The sequence below is a fragment of the Astyanax mexicanus genome, chromosome 1 (assembly GCF_023375975.1).
Source record: "Astyanax mexicanus isolate ESR-SI-001 chromosome 1, AstMex3_surface, whole genome shotgun sequence".
NCBI lineage: Eukaryota > Metazoa > Chordata > Actinopteri > Characiformes > Acestrorhamphidae > Astyanax > Astyanax mexicanus.
In genome coordinates this window covers 20,762,776-20,780,173 of record NC_064408.1, presented here as the reverse complement: position 1 = coordinate 20,780,173, position 17,398 = coordinate 20,762,776, and the positions used below count along the sequence as shown (strand labels likewise).

Genomic DNA, 17,398 nt, shown 5'->3' with positions numbered 1-17,398 from the left:
AGAGCTCTTCAAAGAGGACTTACTCTCCTAACACCTCTAACTAACTACCTTCCACTACCAGATCAGGATAATCTCTCGCTATCTTTAATAAACTCCTGAAGACAGAGCTCTTCAAAGAGCACCTACTCTCCTAACACCTCTAACGCACTAACTACTTCTAACCTTATTTCCTTCTTCCCCTCCTTCACAAAATGTTTTACCTTTAACTTCTATTACTTTTGTACTTGACTATTGTAAGTCGCTTTGGACAAAAGCGTCTGCCAAATGTAATGTAATGTAATGTAATGTAATATCAGTAACCAGTCCAAAAAAATTCAAAAGCCAGGGTGTGCTGTGCTATGGGGTTCTGTCAGTACACTTCTGTGATTGAAGCATTAATGCTAAACAGTATACATAGATCTGAGAGCAACATGTTCTGCTTTTAATGCATCTCATTCAAGAATGTTCATTGTTTGTATATTCATCAAGACAGTAAAAAAACACATTCTGCCCATATTACAAAGGCATGGCTGCAGAAGAAGAGGGTTCACATGCTGGACTGCCCTGCCTGCAGTGCTGACCTCTCCTCAAGAGAGCATGTGTGGAAAAAATGCAACAATGGCCCCTTACTGCAGTACACCTTAAGACATGTTTACAAAAAGAATAGGACAAAATAACAGCTGAATCATCTAAATGCAAAAAGTCAAAATACAATTTTTTTGTGAGGAAAAAATGGCAACATTACAAATGGCAAATGCTATACGGTCCCAACTTTTTTGTTTTGTAGGCCTGAAATGCAGAAATTTGATGACGTATGTTGACAAATAAAATAATGTCGACCACAATAAACTACTGTTTGCAATTGCACAAAAAAATTAGGAAACACTGCACTTTCTCTCCTTACTCTCAAAAATCCATAATGGAACACCTCAAGTGGTTTGAGCTGACTTTTTGCCATGGCTCTTACAGTCCCCAACCACTGAAAGCAACCTCATTTGAAATACTAAATAAATATATTATATTTAACTTCTTAAACTAAATCAGTTGTTGTTTAACAATTTGCTGTACCATACATTTTAAACAGAACTGGTCGCAGTTTTGAATTCCACTCTGATTGCTTAGTTTTTTTAGTTACATGCTTTGGGTTCCAAGATAATTCAATTAGTGATGACATCAACAACAGTTATGATAGTATTTATTTACCTCATCTATGATCTGAGGACATTTTTCTATATATAGTCTTCTAGTGCATCTCAAAAAATTTGAATATTTGAATAGTACTTTAGGCTGTGTGGACAGTGTGCCAAGTCCTGCTGGAAAATGAAATCCACATCTCCTCTATATAAAAGTTGACAGCAAAAGAAAAACATGAAGTCTTGTAAGATTTTCCGGGAAAACTTGACATAACACAGTGGACCAACACCAGCAGATGACATGTCTCTTCAAACCATCTCAAGCAGCTTGAAATGTGTGACTCTCTACTCTTCCTCCAGACTCTGGTCCCTTGATTTCCTAAAGAAATGCAAAATTTACTGATGATCAGTGATGGTTTGGAGAGACATGTCATCTGCTGGTGTTGGTCCACTGTGTTTTATCAAGTCCAAAGTCAGTGCAGTGTTTTTCTGAAAGCACTTCCTGCTTCCCTCTGCTGACAAGATGTGGAGATGTGGATTTCGTTTTCCAGCAGGACTTGGCACACTGCCCACACTGCCAAAAGTACCATATGCATAATTATATAATATTCTAATTTTCTGAGACACTGATTTTTGGAATTTCGTTGACTGTAAGTCATAATAATCAACAATCAAATAAATAAATTCTTAAAATAGATCACTCTGTGTGTAATACATCTATTTAGTACATGAGTTTCACATTTTGAACTGAATTAACTGAAACTAACTTTTCAGTGATATTATGACTATATGACAACTTTTGAGATGTACTGGTATATATAATATTTAATTCACAAACAGATTATGTTATAAAATGACCTAGGGCAGTTTATTAAACAAATTATATTTAAGAGTTCAATTATTAGACATTATGCTTCATATTAGCCTTTTAACAGAACAAGCTACTGGAACCTCCTCTACCATTGGCTTCCGGCAATGTTTGCACACTGGATGTGTCCCCCCAGTTTCTAACACTCTCTGTTAGTGGGTAGTCATTCTCCTCAGGCTACCTTAGGTAAACTTGTAGATCATAATTTTCTAAGCTGGTACCAAATGTGTTGGCTGTGAGCTATACTGTTCACAATTTTGGATTTTCTTTATTTTCAAATCTATATTTTTGGTAGAGGAAATCAAAAAGCATTTCTTTTATTCATTTGATTATAAAATCTGAAGTAGAATTATTGTACAGTGCAACCGATTAAATTTTATGTTATTTAATTAACACACAATGTAGTTATAAGTTAAAGTTTTTATTCATTTTTATAGTAAACCAGTTTCCTAATATTATTTAAGCTCAACTTAGCCAGGCCTACAGAGTGGCAACACTTGCCTGCTAGTTTCTTGTTATAATGGTTTTCTTTCAGTTTTAAATGTAACAAATCCAAATGTTGCACCATAATTTTGTAAAAACAAAACAAACAAAAAAAAAAAACAATGTGGTCGCACTAAGAGATGTCGTCAAGTCCTTATTTCATCTTTACTTACACATTTGTCTTTATCAGCTAAAAAAAATTAAACTTGCTTACACTCTAAGAAAAGTAAGTACAGATTTGTACTTAAAAGAGTACAAAGCTTGTCGCTGGGGCTGTACCTTATATTGAGGCACAAAAAAGTACCTTTCAGTGAAAGTCCTTTTTTGTACCCATGGTTTTTGTGGCAGTAAAAATCATAAAGATTATAAACATTATCATCAACTAAATATGGCTCAAAAACTTGATGATACGAAATTGTATGGCTTTCAAATAAAAAAATGTGCAATTTAAATATATATTGTTCATTAGTACAGTGATGCAGAATACTGAATGTACCCTTTGGCTGGTTAAATGGTACAAATTTGTACTTATTGCTGTTAGAAATGACTTTGTACTTCAGAGGGAACAAATCTGACCCTGTAAAGACCAATATTGTACCTTTGAGGGTACAATTATAAAGAGTGTACCTTCGAGTACAAAAAAGTACTCATGTCGTACCTCTGTTTTTTAGAGTGTACTGCGCATGCAATATATAAACAGTTTGTTGCTTAACAAAAGTTGGGAGGAGAGATAACCTATAAGCTGTAACAGCATTTGTTGTGTAGCCTCAAGCAGGGGCGGTGGTGTCATATTCACGTGTTTTGACGTTTAGGTTGATTGTAACTGTGAAATAGTTGGGGTGAATCATATTTACCTTAGTGATATTTGTGTGTCATCCATAGCAACTATATAGCATAATGACTAGCATAAACCAGTTTTATGTGTTTACTAAAGCGTTAAATACATGTAAATGCAGGTAACCCAGATTTTTCAGTGGCTTAGAGAAAACCATCAATGCCTGAAAATAAAGCGTGTAGAACACACGTAAGCATATACACGTCGTTTTTTCCAGATAAAAACGACTTCTCCGTAAGACACCACTAGATGACGCGCAAACCTCATGAAAACACGCCACAGTTGTGCATGTGCGTGATTGTGTGTGAGCGCAGAGGTATATGCGCAGATATGCACGTGGTGCTCACGGAAAGGATCTGATGAATATTTAAATAAAAAACATTAGATTCTCTATGGACCACCATACGCTGTCAGAAAATCTGTGCTGTATATATACATAATTGTTCTCTTTTGTTGCCCTTTTATAAAGTACAAATGTGCCATATATTGCACTTCATTCATGTTTACAATGAATTGCATACGTGTAGCTTTGTGGCAATAAATATTTTAAAGAGAGAAATAATTATATTTATTTAAATAAAACGAAATACAATTTAATAAAACGCCTGGAGTCACGTCGGAAAATAGGCAATGCTTCATATATAAAAACAGACAAACAGCACCTCCGTCTTTAAGCTCTTCGAGTCTGTATCTCACTGTACGGTGACACGTCATGCATTATGCATAAAACTGTAATCACTTAGGAATTAGCCTAAAGGTGAAGAGCTCTCCTAATTGAAAATTTATGGCGTGAAAATTATCGTCAGATACTATTTAACAGCCTATCAGTAGATGCAATAGATCTTTGGCTACTTCTAATGGATCTTTGACCTCAATCCAGAATATGGGATGCCTCATACCGAATGAAAAGCTATTACAGTATCATAAAGCACTTGCACACTGTGATCGCTGGTTATGATGACGGTTCCAAACACGTAGCACTGTGACAAATCAACTAATCTGTCTTATTGATTTCGTATCTAACGCCCATTTTTATAATGTAATGATATAGTGTTCTGAAACACCCGCAAGACAAAGGCTGGATACATACAGATGTCAAATCTGTGTTGAGGGAGCGTCAAATGGTCCACGGTTTTATTAAGATTTTTGTATTAAGCTCGTCAAGTTGCTTAGAAAACATATTTTTCAGTCTCGATAGTTTCAATACTCCACGAATCAAAAGTTGTAACCTAAAAAATAAATAACATTTTTAGTATAACTTTAAACTCAGTTTTTACAGAATATATTGAACAAATTTCCACAAATGCACAAAAAGATGTCAAATCTGGTGTTAAGGGAGCGACAAACCATCCACGGTTTTATTTAAATTGTATTATTAAACTCGTCAATATTAGTCGCTTTGAAAAACATATTTTTAAGTCTCGATAGTCCAAGAACCAATAGGTGTATTCTAAAAAAACGAATAACATTTTTTTTACTACAACTTTAAGCTCACTGTTTTTTAGAACAAATTATGAACTAATTTCCACAACTGCACAAAAAGCTGATCTGAGCAAGTTGTATATCCAAGATCAAATACCGGCCATGCCATTAATTATTACAATTAAAACATTCCTTTTGTTTATAAAATACACGTCGCCTTTCACGATAAGACTTGGTTGTGATTTACCACATTGAAAAAACTCCGATATGACATTTTTTGTATAATACTGGAAGCTATAAAGTGTCTGGGCAAAAGCAAAACCACTCATCTGATTAGCGCTGAGGTCGATGTTTACTAAAATCCATGCTCTAATATATATATAATAAATATGCTATTTTCTTAGACTTAATAATACCTATATCTATCAACCTGACTAAAATCATAAGGTTTCCTAAATTTATCTCTTTGTTCCAAAGCAAAGGTGGGGAACTTTTTCTAAATTCAGCTCAAGTAATTAAACTTATTAAAACAGGGTAAAGTAAATGCATCCGACAGACAAGTGAAATAAATTCAAACAAAGAGCAACATAAGAAAAATATACCTATAAAACTCTGGATACATGTTTGCATTTAACTTATGTTTTTTCCATGTAAAACGTTGGAATTTTAAAGGGAAATAAAAACACTCATATTTGTCACCAACTGAGCTAAACGTAGCTGAGTACATAAAGGAATGACTGAAATAACCTAAAGGAAAGCAGAGTGTTTTCCTATTCAGGCCTACAATACTTGGGGAGAAGTATTAGCTCATGAATGACAGAGAGATTTTAATTAGCAGCAGTGAACTGAGGAAATACAGCTACAGTCCACATCACCCGACCGTATCGCGATCCGTCGCTCTTTGTCGTGTACTTTGCCCTGTAGCCGCTGGGTGGCGATAAGCAGCTGACCTCAGCAGGAAAACTCCCTTCCAACATTTCTGCAGACGCACCGTCGCCTACCGAGTAATAAAATCAGGTAAGATATCGAAGGCGCCAGGTGAGCAATAGAAGGAGCAATTGAGATAGTTTGTCTAGAGTTTACTCCTATTCTCTAGCGCCATTCTCGTTACTGATTAACCATACAATATACAAATAAAGATACGGTCTTGATAAACCTGTGACTTTAGGGCAACCGAGGGTGAGCAATCACGTTATTTATTTATCCATTTGTTTGTTTATTTTACATTCTTTCAGGTTCCTTCCGGTCCACATAAACGTCCCGTAAAACCTACAGCGGCCCTCATAAAGCTCGTTCACTGGCTCCATACAACTCAGTGCCCTGTAAAGCATTTTAGTTATTACAGTTCGACCCGTAATATACTTGCCCTCCTCATATTTATTTTTGTCTAGAGGTGATCTTGAAAATGTTTTGTGACTTTTGTACATAGCATTAGCAATCCTAATAAATATTTTCTTAAAGATATGTAAATCCACCGAAAAAACAGAGAGGTGACCAGACATCCAGAATACCCGAGGTGTGCATGATTTTAGTAGATTTTTTATCAAGCGTAAATCAAGATTTTATAATAGTCAATAAACAAAAATATTATTTATGATTGTATATTACCTGATGTTCCGCTGCACTTTTAAATTTGACATATTTTATGCTCTATAAAACAACGCTTTTTGATTTTTGATCAAGCTTTAGCTTTTTGATATTTCCGTGCTTGCCATCTACACATCCATGCATTACTAATAAGAAAGCTTCCACTAGTATCAAAAAGAGTTCTGTAAAAAATAGTGCAAGTTTTTGTGAAACAATTAGTTATAATTAACATATATATGTATGTAGCCATTGCCTAAAGACATTTCTTTAGGGTGTAGGTGTTTCTCGAAACTTTTTCGAGTGTTGGACTGTAACTACTAAAAAAACATATGCTCAAATCTATATCGATTTTACTCTTAAAAAAAAAACACTTTTTTTTTAGAAATATTTATTTAGAAATATATTATATCTGGCAGTAAATATTTTACCGGTGTCAGAATAAATTTTTCAAAAAGAATAAACCAATATAAACGTTCGAAAATTACTTTTTTTTCAATGCAAAAAAACTTCAATTGATACACGACCCACACACATATTATATGACTTAATTTCTGCATACACCAGATGACAAGGGCAATTTGAGCACATTTATTTTGACTTTTGTTATAAAAAATATTTTAAAATAATAAAGAAAGAAGTTCTTGAGGAACTCGACGCCACTGGTGCAATGTGCTGTCGCCTTTAATTCGTTTGAACAGAAGCACTTAAAACACAGACAACAGTAAAAGGAAGGATGGCACATGATTGTGTCCGCTAGAAAATCTAGCAGTGTGGACATACTTTCGGGGATGGGGTGGGGTGGTACATTACAATCCATAGTCAGAGGGACGTAAATGAGAAATGTCATAAACAAGGCTAATACCTCACAAACTATTTTTACACAGGTTTATCAACAATAAATTAAGAACAACTCCCCCGATGAAGAAACAAACTTCATTATATTTACACGCAATATCCATATGAAATAATTACATAAATATTTTGTAGCTACAGTATATGTCACTATTTACATTATAGTCAATAATACCATGTCCGTTGTGATTTCCCTTTTCCCGATTTAACTCAATGCTGAATTCAGTGGTGCAGTTTTTGTACCGTGGTAACCTACAGCAAATATGGGATAAACATTTGTCCTCACTGTTTGGGGCAACTTTTGGACTTTTAACATCATTGCTAAAGCTCAGTTTTAGTCAAACTATATAAATGAGCCTCCCAATAGTCAAAACAAACCCGTTGCGTAATATTGTAAGCGCTGTCTTGTGTGGATTATTTAATTAATATTATTACTGTATTCAGTTAGAATGTTTTTGATTATCTAAAATAAACGTTAAAGTCCAGACTAGAGTAACCCGACAGTTATGAGGTGGTCTTATGACATGCAAACCGCCGGCTGCCAAAATCCGTAAGAACTACATTTTCACACAGCAGTCCTTATAAGACAAAGAGTTATCCAATAAACTAAGACCCTATAGAGTGCATATTAAATTAATCCATTTTCAACCCAGAAAATTGATGTGAAACGTAGGACAGCAGCAGCTTATTCCATCTGACATCTTCAGCCCAGCTGTTCAATTTCAATACTTCTATGGTAGCCTATTCAAATAAGGAGGGAGAACTGGGAAAGATTCATAGTTTTTGTATTAATTTAACAACAAAAAGGGAGACATACAAAGTAAACGGTGTTGTTTTGTGTATTACCAAAGTGCATTTGAAAATCTAACTTTTTTTGTTTGTTTGTTGTTTTTTTCCCAATATAGGTCCGTGTTGTAAACCCGCTTTCGCTAGAAGGGCGTCGTCATAGACAATCCTTATATAGTGTCTTTACGCAGTCGTCATTTAAACACCTGCCCTCATGGGGACACGCTCCGAGCTCTCTCCTGCTTGGAATCGAGTCCGCTGACCAGGCGCTGGATGCTCTGCAGCTCACTGCTCGAGTCCTTCTCGTGAGTTGTTTTGGGCGACAGCGAAACGGAGCCTGAGGACATGGTGGACGAGCGACTGGTCACCTCTGAGGTGGAGTCCAGCGTGGCCGATGCAGGGCTTGAGGCCATGCCATCCGCCTTCAGATCGATGGCGCCGCCCCCCACGGGTGGCACAGCGGTGGTCAGCAGGGTGCTGTCCGGCACGCCGGGAAGGGAGTACGGGCTGTATCGCAGGCGCGGGCGCACGGCGTTCAGGAACGGGTGGCGGTGAACCGTGGAGGAGGCCGCGGAAGAGGCGGCCGCAGCAGCTGCCATGTATGTGTAGGGGTAGGGAAAGAGGCCTCCGAAGGGGGACATTGCCAGGCCCTGGATAAAGAAAGTGATGGTGAGAGGGAGCTTTAGAGAACCCAGCAAAGAACACTCAAATGAAAAAGTGGTTTAAAGCAATGACTGCATATATAAGCCATTACTGCTCATATATGGTTATATACATTTATTAATTTAATGTAAGTGATGAATTAGCCATTCTGATGTTTGCTTCTTTAGAGCTACACTAGAGTTTTGAGGGTATGTGGCTAAGTAAGGGAAGACGCTCACCTAAAATTACATTTCTATTGGAGACTTGTAGCTCCAAAACCAAAGCAGCAAACCTTTAGATACTATTTTTTAGGTGCAACTCTAAATTACACAATTTAATCATTTATATTCAAAGCACCATATAGAGCTACACGAATCGTTGTGCATTTGATTTAAAAGGCAACCTACACAATTTAGTAATATTCTGAAATCGTTAAAATGCGACAAAATCATAGCCAGTTAAAATGACGGTCTTGTAAAATAAAATAAAAACAAATATGATAACAATTCATTAGGGCTGTAACATACATCGCTAAAATCAATATGTTGTTGATTTAGAAGACTCTTTCTGACCAACTGTCCCAAATTTCTTAAATCTCAGATTTGAATATCCAAACGTTTTCATTCTTCTTGTAAATAAATATTTTAACTACATTTACGAATATGCCAATAGTTGACAACTGTCCAAACATTATTGTTTATGCAATTTTAATGTGTATTACTTACTTGTTTGCTGTATATAAATGCATTGCTGTGAACATGAATTAATTATTATCCTCTTGAAAAATATAACTATAACACACACTACAGGCTATGGATGCACATTATTTAACACAATCAGTAAATGGGAATCACATCGCCCACTTGGTTGTGTCTATGGCCCAGTGGACCAATGTCAGCTTACCTGCGACGCTAAGACGTGTTGCTGCAGATGGAAAGGCAGTCCTGGGGCTCCCGTCAAGCTTTGTGACGGTGACGCCATGCTGGCCGTGTCCATGGTGCTGACCCCTCCGGAGGATACGGCCGCTAATAAGGGCCCCATTCCCGCGGCCATGTTGGAAAAGGCGCCTCCCATGTTGAACTGGCCGGGGTGCAGGAGGAAGGGGTGGGCGCCGCCCAGGTGGTTGAAAAACTGCTGGCCCGCCAGCCCCGGCGGGAATCCAAAATTGTGCAAGGGGCCCTGGTTTAAGTGCGCGCCGCCGTCCGTCTGCACGGTCAGCGGCATGTAGTTTTCCTTGCTCATAGGCCGCGGCTCATCGGCTTTGCTCGACTCGCGTGCTGGACTTTTGAGGTCTTCCGCGGAGCGCGTGGTGCTGGAGATGACTGTGACGGGACTCTGGCGAGAGTCGGCCCTGCTTTTTTCAGTCCGCAGGCGAGTGGAAGAGTCCTCATCGCCGAACAGGTGGCCTTTGCTGAGCGCAGGGTCGTGCTCCTTAGCGTCCTCGGTGGTTGTGGTTGAGATCTTGCTGGAGTCCGGTCCTTCTTTCAGCTGGGCGTCTTTATCGTCCTCGTCGCTGTCTTCGTCGCTGTCACAGAAATCTGTAGCCAGGTTGGGAGAAAATGACACGTGTTTTAAATCCAGTAAATATTGTATATTTATCAAAAATACTGTGTTGCTTAATTAAATATTTTATCCCAGCAGTTCTTGTATATTTATCATAAAGACTGTGTTGCTTTAGCAAATATTGTATATTGTAATCCAGTAAATATTGTCTTTTTATCAAAAAATACTGTGTTACTTTGTCAAATATTATTTAATTCAGTAAATATTGTATATTAATGAGAAATGCCTTATCAACATGTAGCTATTATTAATTTTTACATAAAATTGCAATAAAAACGATAATCTTTTTCTAATGTATTGTTAAATCAAAGTTCCTACTTCCCAATGACTGATACATATCTGATAATACAATACAATTACATTACAAGGAAACATACACACACACATATATATCTATATATCTTTATTTATCTGATTACGTAATTGAATATTATTATTTAGCGCTACAACTGGCCTAAAGTTATCTATACTGTTTATCTGTACACACACACACACACACACACACACACACACACACACACACATATATATATATATATATATATATATATATATATATATATATATATATATATATATATATATATATATTATGTATCTCCATTCAAATTAATTAAAATATTTGTATTAGGCACAAGAATTGGCCTAATAAACTCATCTATATTGATATATTGTTTTAAAAAAGGAAACTTAATTGGCCTATACAGACACACACACACACACACACACACACACACACACTACCTTACAGCCTGTAGCAGTAAGGTATTTGGATAAGAAATCAAGGTGGGCTTATTGCAGTAGGTCACTTTTCTCGGAGGGCGCACATTAAGGCGCAGGTTACCTTTTAAGTTGGGCTGACCCGCGGTGGACACTGCGGGAGACGAGGCCTGGCGAAAGCACTTGAAGGAGGCCTGCTCGCCCGAGGAGTCATCGGACGTGCCGTTCTCTTTCTTCTGCTGCTCCTCGTAGGATCGTATGGATTGCAAAGCCAACTGTTTCCTGCAGCCCAAACGCAACATACGTATACATAAAACACACACCGCTAATATAGCAAGTATGATGTGCAAAAGCGTTAAATTTTCACGATGTGGGTATTTCGTTTTACAATATACACAGGATTTGTTTTTAAGCAAATTTTCTATTACGCAAACAACATTGAAAGCTTTACTTTTCCCCCACCTTTTCTCTCGTCTTCCATTCCCAGTATCACGAAACCCTTTAGCAAAGGGATTGTGGTCGATTTTCAACTGTGTTATCTGAAATACAAATACAATTAAAACATTTAACAAAAAAGAAAATACATTTAATCGTTTTTTTCAATGACAAATCTGACTCCTACGAAGATTTGTATTGCACTGATTTGTTGTTCTTTGTATTAATTGATCTACACGGTTGTTGGCCAATATGACGTTATAGTGTAAAGCTTTTTCAATTATTTTTCACATTGACTCAACCTAGGTGGTCCTCCACTCATAAAAAATACGTTTACATTCACAGTCTTGCAACACTTCCACAACCTCTCGCCCACCAAATAAGCGATAGGGTTATTTTTATCTCTTCGAGAAACAGCAAACACAGCTTAGTAAAAACAAACACAAAAATGAAACATACACTTTCTTTTAAGACCATAATCTCACTACTTTCCCTCAATCCCTCTTTTCTCTTCCCCCTTTCTATCTCTCTCTCTCTCTCTCCCTCTCTCTCTCTCTCTCTTTCTTTCTCTCTCTCACTCACACACACACACACAGAATAAGGATCGTTTGGCCTACAAACTTTCCGTGTGCAGAAAAAAAACAATGCTTTAATCTTTATCAATTTCTAAACGCTACAGTTAGCTAACCTATATAAACACTTGTAGGCTAGTACTGGCCGCTTAGTGTGAGACATATAATCCATTAATACCAGCGTGCACATTTTAGGTTCAGACAATTCAAAAATCGCCTCAGCTCGACACACAAAGCACATCTTGACCTACCTTGTCGTTTTGGTATGCAGTAACAGCAATGAAGTCAGTCTCGGGGAAAACGTAAGTCCTGAACGTACTATAAGGAAGTTTCAGAATGTCGTTGGCTCGCACAATATGAAATCTTGGCTGGTATTTGTGCATGGAGTTAAGAATCGTCTGCAAAACAAATAAGACGGATCTTATAAATAATAATAGTAGCTGAAAGGTTTGCCATTCAAGACCATGCCCCCCCCCCCCCCCACACACACAGGTCTTATTCGCATAAGTTGAGGCCTATTCACCAAAGTTTTCCCAGTCGAGTAAAACATGAGTGACTTATTAGACACGCGTTTGACTGCATTAACTGCACTGAAATGTCCACTATTTTATACAAAATAAGTGTGTTTGCGTGTTTTGTATATGTATTTAATAAGACAGTAATGCCATATAAGACCTAAGGATAATTGCAGAAACAACCAAAACAACAACAACAATAATAATAATAATAATAATAATAATAATAATAATAATAATAATAATAATAATAATAATAATAATAATAAATTTACTAATTAACAAAATAAAACAAGCCACAATACAACGAAAACACTATTAATTATAATTAATAATTAAACGTATAACAGCCACAAGTAAAAGTCACTTACAAATCCATGCTTGTCGGAGATATTGTTCGTCAGTTTAAGTTTGTGAAAGTTGACGACTTTGGACATCCACTGTTCGCCAGTGGCCGGACTGTCGGGGTGAATGTACATCCGCTTTGGCATTTCGGGGTCAGCCTTGCCTGCCACCATCCAGCGCGAGTTGTGAAATTTATACCTACAGTCGTCAGCTGCTACGATATCCATCAAAAGAATATACTTTGCTTTCTTGTCCAAGCCAGTGCACCTCACTTTAAATGGAGGAAACATTCTCCTGCAAGACCAAGAAAAAAAGGGGAATTTTAAATGATGTTTAAAATAACTTTTTGATATTTACGGTCGAAATGTAATTAAACAGGATTCAACCCACATTGCCAGTGTCTGCATATTAAGTCTAGAAAAGCATTAAGGGATCGTCCTGATATTATTTTGGTGTGTCTTGCACGTTTAACTAGGCCCAACCCTCTGCTACTTCTTGTAAAACTATTCCAACACTGAGTTCACAATATTTTATTGCTGTCACATATATTTCCAAAATGGTGACTTTACAGTAAAAGGAATAACATATGTTATTGGTCATTTTTAGCAAGGCTGAATATATAAAAGAAATTGTATATATATATATATATATATATATATATATATATATATATATATATATATATATATATATATATATATAATATTATTATATAATATATATTTATTTTATATAATATTCTATATTCAGCCTTGCTATTACATGATTTTTAAAAAGTACATTGTGACAAATTACGTCTGTGTAGTAATTAAAATATTGTGCAGTTGTAAAACTATGGGCGAATCCAATCCAACATTTATAGTATAGGTTGGGTGCGTTTGAAAGTTGTAAAGATTAGATGAACATGCTCGGTGCCCATATAAAGATAATAGGCCACATAATAGCTATTCACAAGCCCGATTATCTCGCGTGATGATAAGTGCTGAATGTAAATACCACTGAATCTCAGTTACCCAAAAATAAAGTAACTTCGAAGCCCCCAAATCAATAAATCAATGCAATCAATCTCTGTGTCTCTTGATAACTTAAATCAGGCATTTTATTTTACTTCTGAACTGACATACTGGCAGCCCAGTTTGGTGTTGTTTTGTTTTTCATTATTTCCCCACCAAACAAAAACTTAATCTTTACCTTCCCGATTTCGTGATAACCATTTCTGTGCCACATTTGTGAAAGAGCTCCCACAGCTCCTTGGCTTCTAGGTGTACTTTAGGGTCGTCCTCCACCTCCTCCTCGGGTTCCAGGGTCTTCAGAGGCCTGAGGTGCGCGGCGGCAGCGGCGGCCTGATGGCCGAGAGACGAGAAATGCAGGCCAGTCTCCGCGGCACCCATTAGCTGCTCCATAATGGGCTTCCCCAGCGCGCCGGGAAGCGAAAGGGAGCCGCTTGGCGGCAGCGCCAGGGCCGGGAAGAAGGGCGGCTGGTGGCCCAGCATGGCGCTCATGGCAAACTCCGGACCTCGGTGAGGTAAAAACGGGTGGTATGCCATGCTCGATCCTTGGATGACTGGATCTCTCATCAGGAAGCTCATTCAAGGCCAGCTCGCAGATACGTTGTGCCTCGAAGGAAAAGGCTTCTATTCTGCCTGGGCAGCTTCTTTATCCAGTTTCTTTAGGCTGTTCAGAAAGTCCTCCACGAATGCTAAAAATCCAGCCCGTCCTTCGGTACAAATCTGTAGGTAAGCATCCACTGGCTTGCTATGGATCAGCGTTATATGCTAGACAGGTTCCAAGAAAGTGTCTGTAAGAGAAAAAACGAGAAAAATCCCATCCATTAAAATCTTCGCTGGTTGGTAGTTTGCCTTCAAAAGCGGTGGAACATTTTAGTCGTAAGCAAAGAGGACTAAAAAAACAACAGAAATCAAAGCGTTAGTGCTAGTCAGTGCGTTTTGACGTGACGTCCGATCCCGTTGAAACTCGACATTCTTCTGCAGGCGCGTTCGGATCTTCTCAGCTCGTTCTGTTCCTCACGATTATTCCCGTGCCCTGATCCGTTCGAGGCGTGCACGTTCAAGCGCGCAGACACATTCTCCTTCTTGGCCGTTCCGCGCGCACGCACATTTCCGTGAAAGGGGAGCGCGAGGCGAAAGGCGAGGCAAGGCAAGGCGAGCTCTCAGCAGCATACGAGACGCTCCCGCCGCTTCTTCTGAACTCCATAAAGCTCGCGGCGGCGCGGACGTGTTGACGCGTTGCAGGGACGCTCGCCTCACGTTGATTGGCTCTTTGACGCTTTCAGGACCAATTGTGGGCCTCCGTAGGCGTGGTTTTAACAGGTCGGGTGGAGGGGAGAAGACTTCAGACTTATAAAAAGGTGTTTGGAAAGTCCGTGGCTGCCGCGGGAACGGCGCTGCCTCGCTGCGTGGCGTGTGAACGACTGCGACGTCATTAGGGATGGAGGGAATGAGGGGAAGGGGAGCCAACGGGAGGAGAAGAACACAAAGCAAAGCCCTCAGTCGTAAGAAATCACTGTGTGTAGCGTCACGACTAGGAGCCCTCTGTGTTTTTATCATTTTTTTTTACCACACCACATTTCCTAAAATATTAATCTGACGAGTTTACAACTAAGCAAATTAATCACATTAGTATTATTTATAATTTTGTTAAAAGTCCCACATTGGTTATAACTAAAAGCAGCTTGGCTGTGTAAGACTTACTTGGATAGTTTTAAAATAAAAAAGAAACTTATTTTTCATATTTTTAAAATTCTAAGTAAAAAACATTTGCTTATTAAAAACGAGGTTGTTGCTCTCCGTTAGTTTCTGCAATTTGCCCCCTCCTCCCCCGGCATATATTTTATTTTCTCCCCGTGTTTTGACTGAGCAATGTGTGAACGTTCTGTTGCATTGCTGTTGCTTTTGCAGTTGTCCAAATCAGAATAAATTCTTATGTCTCTTTCGCTGTAGTGTCAGTGCGTGCGGGTGTACAGTCAGTATGTGACTATGTGTGACCAGCCCACTTTACATAGGACCGTGCACTGTGTTAGTGGCATCTACTGTACTGTTTTGAGCAGATTAACGAGTTAATCTAGTTAACAATAAAACGGGACGTCGTAAGAAATACCGTCACTAAAAACGGCCTTATTAGTGTAATTCAGAGTATATTTACTGAAAGTGAGCTGATTCAGCACTTTTCATTAAAGATTTACTCCCGTCACTCGCTGTTCGATTTTATTGGCCTACTCTATTCTTGCACTAATATTTGGAGCAGCGTCTATTTCCAAAAGCAAATGTCACAAGTGGTGCTTGGTTTGGTTCGCTGTGACTCTTAATTACTGCAAACTTCAGTGGAGGTTAGGCTGTGTGCACATGACAAGCTTTCTGTTTAACATTGGAGACAGGCACACATGGTCGGATTCATTTGCACGTAAATAACAGTTAGCCGTGGCCAGTCATTTAAACTGAACCCAAGAAAGCAAGGCTCCTCTGACATTGCAACAAAGAGCGACCGAAACGTCCAGTCCCTCTATATGATTTACGTATTTTCTTGCCGAGATCGTGAAAGGGCACTGCAGATATTTAAATATTAAAAAGAAATTGTACTGTCATTTAACCCTGGTCAACTATAGATGTATGACATAGCACATCACCCATGCATCTATCGTTATGTTCGTCCTATTTTTCTGATTAGTTTTCTACCTTAAATTATTACATATAAATAAATGTAAATGCGAGGCTAATTATTGTTTGATTACGCCACTGGATCTAGCAGGGCATGACACTTCTTTCTGTAGCCTTCTCAGAAAATTTTGGATTATTGTGCATATTTTATAAGGGAAGGCGCTCTGAAAATTTTCCAAAACTGTGTGCCACATTCATTAGGGCCAGAGTAATAATTCTGAGTATCAGTACAAAATCTTTACAAAACAACAAAACAAGACTAGCGCACAAATACTATTTGTATAAAATACATTAAAATCCAAACGTGTAAGTATAGTTGCTATTAACTTGCTATTGTTGGCTGCTTTGCACCACAACCTCACTGTAATGTATAAAATGATGCATGCAAGCTTTTCAAGTGTTGGGGTATTTGTATTTGACCCTAAACCGTTTCTTATTTTCATAGCAATTGTTTAGACATCTTCGCCCATTAGAAGGACAATCCAATTTAGCAGGAGGTGACACTAGGAAGCAGTGTTGACACAGCAGCACCCTTTCATTTTCAACAACCACCAGGCTTAATTAAGTAAGAAACCCTCAGTGAATGGTCAATACACTGTCTGAAGTTTTACTGGGTTAGGCCTGTCAAGACTAAGAGTGGCCATAAAAACCAAGCCCATAGCTGACTGATGAAAGTGCTTCATTTATCTGTGCAATATTTTGTGTTTGTCCACCTATCCTTTGTATTTGCTAAAATTTTGATGATGTATGATGTACAAAACTTAAAACATCTACATGATTGATGAACTGCACCTATAAGTAAATTTTTATTTATTAATTACTTAGTCATCAATAGGTTAAATACAAATTATCATTCAGATTTGTGACTACTAAACCATTCTGAAAACTAAAGACCTTTAACAGATTTTATTTTTAAGCACAGTTATCACTAAGCATGAGCGAAGAATCGATAATAGAATGTTCCTTCATTGCACGTATCTAAAATAA

At 37.9% G+C, this 17,398-nt stretch overlaps 1 protein-coding gene across 1 annotated transcript; it reads right to left on the bottom strand.

Moving 5' to 3' along the window:
• Positions 1-6,964: 6,964 nt before the first annotated feature.
• On the bottom strand, positions 6,965-15,175 carry tbx3a (T-box transcription factor 3a). The gene is made up of 7 exons (XM_007254000.4): positions 13,929-15,175; positions 12,764-13,031; positions 12,129-12,275; positions 11,333-11,409; positions 10,995-11,152; positions 9,491-10,125; positions 6,965-8,595 (listed from the first exon to the last, which is right to left on the bottom strand). Exons 1-7 carry the CDS (start codon positions 14,324-14,326, stop codon positions 8,158-8,160), a joined length of 2,121 nt encoding a protein of 706 aa, XP_007254062.1. The 5' UTR covers positions 14,327-15,175; the 3' UTR covers positions 6,965-8,157.
• Positions 15,176-17,398: the final 2,223 nt, after the last annotated feature.

Bases quoted from the DNA above. Each gene is read 5' to 3' on its own strand.
- tbx3a (XM_007254000.4), bottom strand. From the start codon at position 14,326: ATGAGCTTCCTGATGAGAGATCCAGTCATCCAAGGATCGAGCATGGCA. The intron at 13,032-13,928 runs GTAAAGATTAAG...TTGGTCTTGCAG, and splicing joins GTTATCACGAAATCGGGAAG to GAGAATGTTTCCTCCATTTA. The intron at 8,596-9,490 runs GTAAGCTGACAT...TTCTTTATCCAG, and splicing joins AACACGTCTTAGCGTCGCAG to GGCCTGGCAATGTCCCCCTT.